The 14,392-nt window shown below is 38.7% G+C and overlaps 1 protein-coding gene across 8 annotated transcripts in view; it reads left to right on the top strand.

The window, feature by feature from the left end:
• The window catches only part of ctrip (E3 ubiquitin-protein ligase ctrip), a 65,266-nt gene that overhangs the window by 31,790 nt on the left and 19,084 nt on the right, over positions 1 to 14,392 (top strand). For 5 of the 8 annotated variants that reach the window (XM_017631121.1, XM_017631131.1, XM_017631124.1 and 2 more), the window contains 2 exons: positions 8,260 to 9,573; positions 13,834 to 13,917. The exons of 1 other annotated variant lie outside the window; for it this stretch is intronic. In XM_017631121.1, coding sequence (XP_017486610.1) covers positions 8,260 to 9,573; positions 13,834 to 13,917 — 1,398 coding nt within the window. The remainder of the gene's footprint in view (positions 1 to 8,259; positions 9,574 to 13,833; positions 13,918 to 14,392) is intronic. 2 more of the 8 variants (XM_017631114.1, XM_017631139.1) reach the window with 2 other exon arrangements.

The following is a 14,392-nucleotide window of genomic DNA, read 5'->3' as shown; positions in this document are numbered from 1 at the left end:
TACTTATGCCGCGAACATTTGTAGAACGAGAAAGTGCAAACTGGTTTATACATACCACATATATACAAACACAATTATTTATTTTTTATGGTTGCGGTGATGAAATGCAAGTTTTGGTTACCACATGCAATATGTATAAATGATTTGAAGAGCGTGCAGTTGGGTAAATTGTGAATATCCAAAGGTTTTAATTTAAGAGCAAAGTTGTGCTTCAGAAATACTGCATTCAAATTAGCTATAGGCATCGGAAAGTATTAAGTATTTATATATTTTTTAGTTCTTATTTGTTGAGAGGTTAAGATTATTAAACTTAAAAAAGGAATCCGTTCTAAACGGTTTAGGATTTTTACTTCAGTAATTACTACTCCGCAGATGCATTGAGTTTTATAATTTGTTAGCTCGGTTTCACGAAATTTGAAAATTAACTTAATTAAATTATCAATGTTTTTTTTTAGAAAATAACCAGTCTTTTTTTGCAGAAAATAACTGGTATTTTTTGGCGCAAATTAACCAGTTTTTTTTATGCCATTCATAAGGAGTAAAGTTAAAATTTAATCTAGGGGTTGAAAGATCAGAAAAGAACGGAGAAGTTCCGAAAAAATTGGAATAGCATAACACAAGTAAGTATCTTGAAATGTTCCAAGTCTGGAAGAAATCTGGAAACGGGAAAAAGTCCCGAAAACACCTGAACGGTCCCGAAAGAATTTTGAAAACTCTCGAAACGCCTCGAAAACTCACAAAGCATTTTTTTATTGTTATTGAATAAAAAATAAGCAACAAGTACTGATTAATTTCTTCTGGAAAAAAATATCAGACTCACTTTTACACTTATGCTTTGTTTTTAACGCCGGATCACACGATTCGTACAGTTTTACAAATTCGTAAACTTTTTTATTCGGCCATCATCTTATTTGATACTATAATCGTTTTTCGGCTTTGGGTTGAGATTAAAAACTTCGCCAATTGACTCTCACCTTTACGAAGTTTCGGCAGTTGTGCATTCCGAGTGCAGGCAAGTTGTTCCGCACTTGGTTCGTCCATTGTGTTTCTGGGCGTCATTTTTTGACCACGCATGTGTGCCGACTCGTAGGATCTTTTCACCGGAGCCTCGTATAACTATGCACGTCCATGTCGTTAAACTGCTCGTACAGTTCGACATTCCATTTGCTTCAGTGCACATCGTCCACGCGAACAGGGCCGTAGGTCTTGCTTAGAATAGTTCTTTCGAAATCGCCATGCCTTCTCATCTTTGTTCGGTTTCGTCCAAGTTTCTGCGAGACTTGTAGAGCGTAATTTTTCTTCGTAGAGAAAATGATCTGCTTTTCAATTGCCTATCGAGCCCAAAAAAGGTACCAACCTGTAGGCAAGAGTTGTTGTTGTTGCTAGGAGGGATTTTGTCTTTTCCTCATTCTACGCTAGACCAACCACATGTTGTGCTGATGTCCCTGCTTTGCAGTAAAATAAGCAAAACCTTGCAAGTTTAATGTACAAATTTGTAGAGTTATCGAAATTTGTAGCGTTATCGAATTTATTGAGTTTTTAAAGTTCATTGAGCAATCCATACGTATCGAATTGTTGAAATGTATCGACTTCCTGAAATGTATGGAGTTATCTAAATTCGTCAATGTTTTAAAATATTTTTCGAGTTATCGAGAATTATCTGAGATACATAGTGTCCAATGGTTCCCGTATCACCCTAATTGAAAATTGCGTTAAATTTCGGTCTGAATTTTTCCCATTCCTCCACAGGAAATTGAGCTTGTAGAGTTTCTCAAATCACTTGGCAATGGAATATGCCAATTTCTCGCGAAATCTTAAAAATTATGATACTTTAGTGTTGCTGAAATTAATTCTGATGATGTTCGGAAGCACAACAATTACCCTACTGAATTTTTGAACGATTTATCTGTCTGCGGTTTGCCTCTACATAAACTGGTACGCAAAAAAATTAAATTACCTACACGCAACATATCGATTTTATCGTAAGCGACAAATTATCGACAAATTTTTTTTTTGCTGCAAATAGGTTACAAATAGTAGTTACAACGTTCTGCAAAATCAGAGACTTTGAAGACGAAAAAAAAGCAAAAATGAATTTTATCGTTTGCTTTGTTTACACATTTGAGTTCCTACAATTTTATCGTAAGCGACACTGTGTACAGAACTAAATTGTAAATAGCAGTTCGAACGGTAGTTTTAACCAAAGTTCCATCGGCACTTGCTACAACTTGTTGCTTAAAACCCAGCTTCTTTCCCTCATCAATATTAAGTGCAATCTGCCATTATGCAATTGCAGCTGCAATCACTACGTGCAGCGTAGCTCGTCTAGCGGGGTCTTTTTTGAAACTCTTGCTTTGCCAATGGGTTATAAATTATAAGCTTTAAAAGCATATCAGAAAGATGAAAAACAGACACCTAACGGGGTTTGTATTCCTATTGTAGGCATTGGTCTAGAAAAAATTGCAACTGAATTCGAACTTCCATCTTAACACCAGCGTACACGCCCATATAGATTCACATTTTCGAGATTATTTAATTTTGCCGTTTATCTCCTTTCAAATTGCTTATAAGATTTTGATTTTATCCTTTTACTTATCATAACTTTTGCCCTTCAGCCTTTATTTTATAAAATTTCAGTTTTTGATTTTAATCTCTGGATTAAAAGTTTTCGTTTAGCAATTTTTTCGATTTCGAAACTTACCAAAAATCTCCTAAATATGAAGATTTTGGCCATGAACCTATTCAGTAGCTCGTTTCCGTAACTCTTCTCTACCGATTATATCTCTACTGGTAGAGAATATACATATGTCATTCTCTACTACTCATTAGCAGTAGAGAACAGGGCGGCGAATTCATATCTCAATTCGCCTTGGTAGAGAATTGTTACAGAAACGATTAAGGATTAAATCTTTTTTTCTCATTCTTTAAAAAAATGTCAAAAAATACCAAATAGTAGCGTCAATGTAGTCATTTTAGATTGTTAGAGAATTGAATAAGCTTTATCGCTGCATCCACGAAGAAAACTTGTAGACAATCCAGTAGATGCACCAAACAGTTAATGTTGAAAATATTTTGAGCTTATTCTGCCGGTTTGCAGTGTTTATATTTTATTGACTTAAAATTCAGTTTTCCAACAAATCCTTAAAGTACCCGCACACCTTCGTGTATAAATGTCCAGATTATACAACATAAAAACTATCGCAAGCGGCAATTCTTTGATAACTTTCCTCTCAGCATGTTCAGGAAAAATATCATAAACGCTATTTTATCTTTAAAAAATAGGTATGCAAAAAATAAATAGTCCCATTAGAAAGCTATCATTCAATAATGTTGTTGTCCATTTATATCCAAATAAATTTTTACACTGTTTAAGTGAGAATTAAAAAAACCTCCTGTAAAATTTACCTTTTGTCGCTTACCATAAAATCGCAATCAGGGGTCGATATGTAAACACAAAGAACGCTGTGGTGAATGGTACTCTTTAGATTGTGAAAATTTAACTGGCATTTTAATTGGCTTGCGAATATTAATCCCTGGTATATAGTTTCCAATCATTCCCGCCTTTTGTATGACCTGTATTTTCTCATGAACAATTGTATNACGCTGTGGTGAATGGTACTCTTTAGATTGTGAAAATTTAACTGGCATTTTAATTGGCTTGCGAATATTAATCCCTGGTATATAGTTTCCAATCATTCCCGCCTTTTGTATGACCTGTATTTTCTCATGAACAATTGTATGCTACTGCCAGTACACTTCGTTCATTTCACAAGATTGTAGTTCTAATTTTCACATACTTCAGACCAAGGTCATTTGTTTGACGACCAAATGGTTTTTATAAAAAACATTGGTTATAGAGAATTTATCGCCCCGTTAAACTGTAATGCTTATAAAATATTAAAAAAAAAAAAACGATATACAAANCTACTGGCTACTGCCAGTACACTTCGTTCATTTGACAAGATTGTAGTTCTAAATTTCACATACTTCAGACCAAGGTCATTTGTTTGACGACCAAATGGTTTTTATAAAAAACATTGGTTATAGAGAATTTATCGCCCCGTTAAACTGTAATGCTTATAAAATATTTAAAAAAAAAAAACGATATACAAATTTTTAGCCACGATTTAGTAATTTTGTGTCTTATAACTTAATGGACGTGCCACGTTTGAAAACATCGCCAGGGCTCTAAAAAAAAAAGAAAAGAAAAACGGTAGAATTTCTATAGTAACTGGCCCCTCTAGTAAAAATAGCACCTCTAAGCTTTGTGCCAAGCTCAGGAAAATTCAATAACTTGGCATACTAATTTGCAAATTTTTTCTGGGCTATAAAACTGCATACATAATTATGGCCCTATTACATATATATGGCGACTGATGGCCGATGGGCAACCATATACTAAAATTCGCATTAAGTATCGCAACTGGGTTCTGAAGGTCGGCTACTGAGTCTACTTGCGTAATTTTCTGTTTCTGTTACAAAATACGATACTGGTAGCTACGGCTACTAGACCAGCAACTAGACACCAGTCGCCACATATATAATAGGGCCATACGTTTTTTGGCTAAAATTTATCTTTGAGTGCACAAGGGTAAAATAGAGCTCTTTTCAGTGTCCCACCGGTCACATTTATTCAAATGATAGTTAAATAAAACTAATAAATCGTTTGGTAATTTTGTTAAAGCCATTTATACATCGGTTATCGTTCTATGTTAAAAATCTATTTCGCTGTTGTATAAGTTCCGACGACATACTTAGTTATAACTCACAATTGATCACATTCTGGAGTAAAATGTCCCACCAGGCCCAATGGAACGGCTCATATATGATTTTTTATCAATGGGCAGTTTTAAAAACGAAGCTTACAATATATCACTACAATTTTACATGTAAGTATGTATAAATCTTAATATTTGAATTTTGAGATGCCCGGATATGTGTTGCCTGGTGGTTTAACCAAAACTTCAAATTTCTTTGTATATTTTACACCTTCGATCTGTAAATACATGAATTTATGATATACTAGGCACATCATGTGTAATTTTGTGTTGTATATTTTTGTATATATGTATGAAAGAAAATCATAGAGCTAATGAATCTGGAGAAGAAAATGCAAAGAGTACAAAAAAAAAACAGTGCTGTCACCTTATTACAGGGCTGAGCGGCTGTATATAGATGATATGCCAGAAAATGGCAGACAGTCTATTGTGTGATAACGTTAATTTTATATTATAATAAGTACTAACACACTTGCAATTTAATTAACTAACCAATTCTTATACATCCGTACTACTCACTCACATTTTTTTAAACTGTGCTTTTGTCCATAACTTATCATGGCGGCTTTTAATCCACATTTTTGTCTAGAATAAGTGTGGGCGGGCCCACTGCTTGGTAAAGTTACCTTTTATGTTTCTTTTTTTATCATTTAAATCTTAATTTTCATACCTGTTAATATGTACGTAAGTATAAGGCGCTCTTAATTGAGCCTTTGCTTGTGTTGCAAGGCAGTTACACGCGAATGTAGATTGCATTTTATAGCTCTATGCTGTTTTGAAATCAAGGAGCCAAATTATTAGCGAACGAAGGTGGCAGCTCTGGCAGATGACTACAACGATGGCGACGAACCAATCAAGCAAATTAAAAAAAGAACAATTTTTTAACAGGATTCTAAAAAGTGCAAGAGCAGCCGTATTTTCTTTTAAATTTTTAACTATAGCACCACAAGCCTCTCACCATACACACACTGGATTAGCCAAGACGAAATGTTTCAAAATTAATTTCAAGAGCCAAGGGACTATAATTATTATATGTACATAGTATGAAATATGAAATGTGTGATTCAAATTGCCAATGCATGCAAAGCTGTAGCTGTAGCGAACAGTAGAAGGCAGCAAAAGAAAAACTTATAAAAACAGAAGAAGAAAGCAGAAAAGCAGTGGGTTATATTGTTGAAGAAGTGGCGAGATAAGACGCCACGGAATGAAGAGAAAAAAAACTAAAAATAAATAAAACAAATACAAAATTCGTAAATAAAAAAATGCATAATTATTGAATAAAATTAAAAGCGAGCGTAAATTTTTGCACGTTGCTGTTGTTGCAGTTGTAGTTGAAGAGATTATTACTTGGTGTTGTCTTTTTTAAACTATAATTTGCTTACGTTTTATGTTTTTCTTTATACGTTAAATAAATTTAAAATTCAAATTATCAATGCTATTTTTTTTGTTTCAAAATACAAGTTTGAAGTTAAATAAAGGAATTTTAGTCTAAAAATATTTTTTAAGAAAAAATAAATTGCTATAAGTACTCGTAACATTCAATCATTCGGCGTCGTAAATTACTATTGTTGTTGTGGATGAGGATGAGGATGATGATGTTGTTGTTGTTGTCGTTGTCGTCTTCGTCGTCCCCTACATCGTCATTGTCGTCAGACTCTTGGTCTCCAGCGTTTTCATTATCGTCCTATACGCGTTCTTAGTAAGTGCAATAATTGGCACTTTCCAAGTTTGTAAGCAAATACAACAGCATCAACAACAACAAGGTTTAAAGTGAATGGTGAATGCAAAAACAGCATAAATCAAATAACAATAAAGCTACGTAGCAAATAAAAACCTTTATTACAATCGAAGAACGAATTTAAACAGCGCGCAGCTTGAGAAGCTTAATAAGTTGGAGGGCGAGTGACAGAAGAGAGAGCGGCGTTGCAAAGTACGAAGTTGTACACGGATTAATTTACTGATTTAATGCATCTGCTGGGTTGCGACGCGAAACGAGCGTCAGTAACAACAACATCATCGTCGTCAAAGCAGCAGCAATTTATGAAGAGATCAACGAGATTGAGTTCATCATCATTGAATCCTAACAGCTAGCTATCATCATCTAGCCAACCACCAGACAAGTCTGTCAATCAGTCAGTCAATCAGTCATTCACTAGTCACTAGCCACCATAGCCATCAACAACACCTTCATTCCTCCTTTTAACTCATTAGCAGCTTCACTTAAAACCAGAATAAAATAGTTACGTCAAACACGCTTCTCCATTCATTGAGGATATCAAATTAAAACTATTTATGAACGAATAAATCAAAAAACAAGAACAGATAAAAAATTTATTGCTTCAACAACTACTACAACAAGAATTTTCTTCTGTTTGCTTACACCTGGACTGGCGAAAAGGCAACCTAACAATCGCACTTGTGAAAAGAAGGATCATCAACAGCAAGAAGCAGCAAAAGAGCAAGAAGAATAAGCACAGACGTCTGCGCTTAGGACAACGTCGCATAAAATTCTACAACAGTAAAAATTGCAGGAATTATCGTAGCAGAGGCACAAGAAGCAACAGCAACAGCAGCAGTAGCGGTAGCGGTAGAAGCGCAGGCAAAAAGCGGTTGAACGGCAGCAAAAGGATTGGTATTACAGAGTCCGCTTGCAAAAGCACAGCTACGACGACGGGCTACAACAGAGCCCCGAATCTGGGGGCACGACAGACGCGCAACAGTGGTGGCAGCACAGATTTTGTTGCTGGCGGCGGTTTAACTGGCACAGCGACAATTGCGGGTGGCGCTAGAGGTGGCGCGTCCGTTTCGGGTGTAGCGGCAGCTACAACAATTGGACAACGGCCGCAGCCTCAGCCACAGCCACAGCTACCGAGAGATCAGCATCAGCAACCATTGCCACACCACCCGTTGGTTTCCGCACACTTTACGCAGCCAGGTGGTGGCCAACAACAGGCAGCCGGCCAGGTTGTGCTGCCCCATCATCAGCCGCTGCAACAAACACATTATTTGCACGCTACAGCTGGCGGGCAACACTACCATTACAATCCGCAGGCGCACTATCAGGCGCAGCTGCAATCGCAACAGCACAATCTACAACAAAACCAACATCAACCTCATTTCCATACGCTTCCGCATGCGCATCCGCAATCGCATCAACACCAGCAACAACGTCATCATCAGCATCAGCAACACCAACAACAACAATCACAAACGCGCTTGCAACAATTGCAAGCGCAATCGCAACAACAACAGCACGCGCACGCGCAAGTGCAAACTCAACCACAACTGCAAGTGCAGGCACGCGGGCATGCCCACGCCCACGTGCATGCGCAACATCAACAACAACAACCCGTGCATTTTTATCACGCGCCATACCCCGCGACCAATAGCGCAGTAGCAGCAACAACAGCCGCCGCTGCCGCAGTCGCCGCCTCAACCACAGCCATATTAAATTTAAATCTTAATCACTATCAACCAACAGGACGCCTTGCTGGCACAGCACCCATTACCGGCGCACCGCTTATCTACCAGCAGCAGCATCAGCAGCACCCGCAGCAGCAGCAGCAAGCACCGCCGCCGCCCGCGCAGCAGCCGCAGCATCAACAAATAGCGCAACAGCCACCGTTGCATATACAGCTCAGTGGACGTTATCATCACTCGAATCCGCATTTGCACCAGCAGCCTCCTCCAACTGTGCCAGCGCTACCGTTGCCCCTCACACACATACAAACCCAAGCACAGCCACTGCACCGCATTCCACATCCGCCGCCTACAGCATCAGCGGCGGCAGCAGCAGCAGCAGCAGCAGTAGTAGCTTCTGCCCAACATCATCAAATACATCCGGCGACAATTGATATTGGACTAGGCACCGGCTTGGTTGTTGATCGTTCTTCGGCTGCTACACCCTCTTTTACGCCACACTTGAACGCACAAATCGCAGCGCAGCACAGTTACGGGCAAGGTCGCACAGTAGTCGCGGCAGCCGAAGTGGTAGGCTCCAGCTCAACGGCAGGCACATCGACGGCGGCGGCGACATCGTTACATTCTTCACATTCGCTCAGGCGCAGTTCACGAAGCAAAACGGGTTCTTGCGTCAGCTCGGCAGCGCAACACGGCAGTGGCAGCGGGAGTGGAAGCTGCGCCAGCGGAAGTGGTATTGGAAGTAGCAGCGCTCTGGGAGGAATACAACTCAACGCTGCACTCGTATCGGCGCCAACGCTATTAGCAGCAACGAGTGGTGGTAGTGGCAGCGGCAACGTTGGCTGCGGCGGCAGTGCCACGCTAATGACAGCTGCCGCTGCCATGGGGAACCATCATCAATATCATATCCAACACCCGCACCACGCGCCCGCGCATGCTCACCTTCATCAGCATCAGCCGCACCATCATCAACCGCAACCGCAGCAACAACATCATCACATGCTCCATCATTCGGTTGCTGCCGCACCAGGAGGTGCCGTGGTTGTTGCCATTGCTACATCACAAAATCAAAATCAAAGCAATACTGCAACGTTATTGCATCCGCAACAACAGGCGCATCATCGTGGCGCCACTATCGTGCAACCCGGTTTCCTCTATAATTACCGGGCAACTGCTGCCAATGCACATTTGAATGCTGCGATGTCTTCATCGTCGTCATCGTCGAGTCACCTCGTTGGTGCGTCGTCTGCGAGTGCTGCCGCCATCGCCACCGCTAATGCCAACACTACCACCGCTGCTGCCAACACCGCTAGCGTCGCCACTGTCGCAACGAATAGTAGCCACATAAATATGAATGCGCATAATAAAGCGAGCGGTAAGTGTGTGCAGCATATGCGGGGTTGATGTTTTTGGTTTTCTCGTTAATTTTCGTTGTTTTTTTTCTTTCGCTGTCACCTCGCCACCGGTACCTGTGCAAGTATAGTTGTAGGTCAATCGTTTCCAAGCGCAAGACGTTGCTACTTTATTTTTTGGTTTATTTTTATGCTATAATGTTGAAACCTGTAAATAACGGTAGAGGGAAATAGAAAGGTGTTGGCTATTGAAGTATTTAAAGGAGAAGTGGGTGGGTATTAAGATGATTGTGGGCGCAGGAACAACACTCGAGGGTGCGCGATAGGAATAGCTATGCATTTAGGTGGATTGTTAAAGTTTTTCCGTGTTAGACAGCTGTTTGTTCGTAAGCTATTTCTAGGTACAATAGGTGCTTAGGCCGTAGTGCATACCTCGGTAAACTATCTACCCCAGTGGCTTTTACTTGTAAATAAAAATTTTGTTCGTTTTATCATAGCGATCTTTGGCAAATGTGCAAGTTTGAGCAGTGAAACCCGATATAAATAATTTCAAAACACAATTGGGGTCATCACGCATTCAACGTGAATAAATCGTTCCCATTATTTTACAGGCAAACAAAAAACAAATTATGAAAGATTTGTTTTTGTTTTGCCTTATAATTTTTTCGAAGATTTCATAATAAAATGGGTTCAGCCATTACTTAGTTCTTCTAAACGCAATTTGCTGCTGTTTCCTTAAATATATTAAAAAAATAATTTTTGAAAGTAATAATAAATTTTCAGAATTAAGCGAAAAAATGCCATATTTTCACTGAGCATTAAATGAAAAAAAAGTTTAATCACAAAGTTGGGCATTGACGAATGTTCGTGTCATTGCGTTAACAAAAATAGTCATTAAGTTCGTTCGCAATTTCGGGGAATACTGCTGAAGTGATAGCCCTTGGCCAGATATAAATCTCGGTCGTTCCGGTTACGTAGACCCGGCTGCCGTGAAAACGAACTCAAGCCTTTTTTACTTGCTTGGTGTAAATAACAGACTAAGCCATTTTGGTCGAATGTGATCTGACCCAAATTGGAAACGGCTCAGGGAAACCACGTTCCCCACCAGATCTTTCCATCACAGGAAAGCGGTCTTCCCTTTATCTACCACAGCCCGTCAAGTTGTTCCTCCATATTCTGAGGAGTTTAAATCTCCAATGCACAAAATCGCCGTTTTTTATTGTATCAATAGCTGCAGAAACAGAACGACTGTTGCAACCTATTCCTCTATAGAAATAGAGCAATGCCCCAATGAAGGCTATCTTTAATTTTATGAGAGAAAATACAGAGAAAATCAAAACCAAGATTCCTATCTCCCATTTCCCAAAAGAACAAACAGATTTGTCTCGGTATCCGACAGTTGCCATCCGCACGGATCTTATACGATTCGCATTGTCATAACAAGCGAGTGTGAAGGAGTACATTTGTGCAAATGGAATCTGTCGGACCGGAATAGGAATGCATCGGAGGGAGGGACGCCATTCGCATGAATCTAATTCTTCTCACTCGCTTGTTATGACAGTGCGAATCGGATTAGATGCTTGCGGATGGCATCCGTCAGAAACCATAATAGCCATGCATATTTTTAACCGACTTCAAAAAAGAGGGATGGTATAAGTTCATCGGAATTTTTACCGCATAACTTTGGACCACGTGAAGCGTTTTCGTACACACATACTATATGCTAGCAATATCATTTTATGGAATTAAAATGCCCCAATGCTTTCCAAATTCGCCCGTATACTAAAATATGTCAGCTTCTCTATCTTACAAGCCCTAATTCAAGGTACTAAACCAGTCAATCGGACAGTTGACGTCCAAAAAATTCCATAACGGATATGCCGTTTTGATTGAAAAATAATACTGACTTGGCAGGGAATACTTTTTAAACAAAAACGTGGATGCTCGACGATTCACAAAAAAATTTAAACTGATGGTCCCTCCCGGTGTCGGTGTGGGTATTGTGGGAACCCGAATCCACACATATTTTCCTTTAATTAAAGATGCAACAATATTTCAAGCCGACCTTTGGTTGCAATACCTGAGACCGCCCATCTCTTAGTAAACCGGCAGTATGCCATAACAAGGATCTCCATAATTTCGGACAGTGAAACTGTTCTCAAAGCTCTAGAAATATATTTATTCTCACCAGAATCTCTTCTAGAGGACCAGTGAGCGCTCATTGAACTAGCCCACCCAAAATAAAATCTCCCTAATCTGGGTGCGAAGTCATGAGGGCTATGACGGCAGTGAAAAAGGAAACTCCGAGCTAAAAAAAAGGGTCACACGCCCTGTTCGTTGCACCGAGCTCATTATTCGGATTCTTTAAAAATTACATACATCAAAAAGCATATCAACAAGTGGGCTAAATCCTGCACTGCTTAGCTAGACAATTCTTGGTCGCGCTGCAAGAGTCCTGGAGACCTAACCTTAAATAATTACATTTCCAATTAGCGTATCGCTGCTAATATCGCTGACGGTTTGTTTCCCATTCATCGTATAAAGATGGAAGAAATATCCTTTTGTTAAGAAAGAAATTTTCTACGTAATTGCAGTGGGAAGTACCTTCTACGCTGTGACTTATCACTTTCGCGTGATCGATTAGTAAACCAATGATTTTTTTTTATGAAATAGGAAAACAATGGCAGTTGTTTACGTGAAAGTGATTAAGCTTACGCATTTCCTCTTCTACAAAAGGTCATTTCCCATCTCTATAGAATGGCATTTCTTCCTCTACGAAAGTGCATTTCTTGCTGCTGGTATCCTTCTTGACAAAACGATATTTATTCCTATCCGAAGGGTATTTCTTCCATCTTCATCTCAATAATTTAAGTTATTTTCTGTCAAATTGAAGTAGCATATTTTGTTATTTTAATCAGCGAAATTTTCCGATCAACACGGCATATCATTTATCCGTTATATAATTGCTTCAGAGTACACTTGAAAATTGTGCCAAATTGACGGGAAATAGGAAAACAATGGCAGTTGTTTACGTGAAAGTGATTAAGCTTGTTGTTTGGAAGCTCGTACAAATTTATTTATATAATTCCATTCTAGAAAGACTGAGTTTATAAACAGATTTTTCTTGCTATGATGCAATATAAAAAGAGTTCGCTCTAAANTTATCCATATCTATCGTAATGTACAAAATTGTTTGGAAGCTCGTACAAATTTATTTATATAATTCCATTCTAGAAAGACTGAGTTTCTAAACAGATTTTTCTTGCTATGATGCAATATAAAAAGAGTTCGCTCTAAATTCGTAATCCTAGGCATACATTTTTACCCTCATTCATATTTTTTTTAAGTACTTGCCCGATAACTCCTTTAGTTTGTAGTGAGCGTCGTGCTGTAGTCAGTAATGGAAAGCTTTTTCATGGCAGGTTTGTCGTTGCTTACCGAAGAGCAAACGCTTTTAGAAAAAAACTGTTTCATAAATGTCGCTCAGATCAAGGATCGAACCTGGGTCCTATCGCTTGGAAGTTCGCACTTCTAACCAGTCAGCTATGGTGGCCACCTACCCTATAACTACCCAAAAATGTTTCCTTATGTGAAAGTCTTTGGTTGGTTATGATTCGTGAGTCTTTGCGGTAACGTGGATCTCAATCTCTTCAATTTCCTTAAATAAGCTTGAAATACTTTTACATGTTTAGATGTTTCACTAAGTACTTATTAGGTAACGCTTGTATTAATGAAATTGTATCCGCCTGATCCCTCGTAATTTTGCGTTTGAAACCCACATACATATGTATAGGCAACACTAAGGAGCAGATAGTTGCGTTTGCAAATTTTGAGATGCAGTTGTAGTCCTTTATAAAATGAGAAAGCATACATATATTTTTGCATAGGGGTATGCATTTACATATATTTTATATGTATGTATATACATTTATGTAGTTGATGGCTTTAAAAACTGTAAATATGTCGTTATAAATAAATAAGAAGTTAGTTAACGCGGTTAATTGAAAAATATTTAGTCTGGTTTTCTCGTGTATTTAGTCCTCCATCGGTAGTAGTGGGCGTGGGCGTGGGCAGAGTGTGGAAATGGGTGCTTTTAAAGTTATTTTAAGCACTGTGTTGTAAATTTATAAGCATGTTTTAATGATTTTAATAAGAACCTAGAAAAATTCTCTACTTTCATGGCGCATACTACTCGTACCACCCACTACCACATCCAACTACCACCACCACCACCACAACCACGACCACGACCACAACGCACGCATATATTTTGTACACAACAGCTTCTGCGGATGCGTTAAGTTATAGTTTAATGGCACAACAACCGCCGACTGGACCGCCGAATACAGGTGGACAATCGACCACAGGTAATTTGAAAGAAAAAGAAAACGAAAAAGCAACAAATGACGAAAAGTGCTAACCGAATATAAGCAAATCCTCTCATCAACCGCTTCATCAACATGTTTTGCTTCCTTTGTTTCCATTATCTATATTTATTTTGTAAATATATGTATATGTATGCACATATGTATATTTTTTAACTATTTTCTTAAGTTGGCTTCACTCTTAAAGTGTGCTATGCAGTTTTTTTGTTTTATTGCTTTTATCCCTTTTCCTTATTTTATACGACAAAGCCCTATTCTGTTTCCCCACTTAACTGTTTCCTTCGACTGACCCAATTTACCTGCCTGCCCTGCTAAGCGGTGACAGCACTTCTGTATTTACTCTTTTAATTTTAATACATATTTTTTTCAAATCATTTGTACTTTACGCATACATATGTATGTATGCAACTAAAAATATCTACATATATATATTGAAGTATAATCTTATTCTCATATT

This window comes from Rhagoletis zephyria, unplaced genomic scaffold, assembly GCF_001687245.7.
Source record: "Rhagoletis zephyria isolate East Lansing unplaced genomic scaffold, Rhagoletis_zephyria_1.1 Rzeph_scaffold_00092, whole genome shotgun sequence".
In the NCBI taxonomy this organism is placed as follows: Eukaryota; Metazoa; Arthropoda; class Insecta; order Diptera; family Tephritidae; genus Rhagoletis; species Rhagoletis zephyria.
Note: the sequence above shows the minus strand (reverse complement) of the source record. Positions and strands in the feature narration are given on the sequence as shown.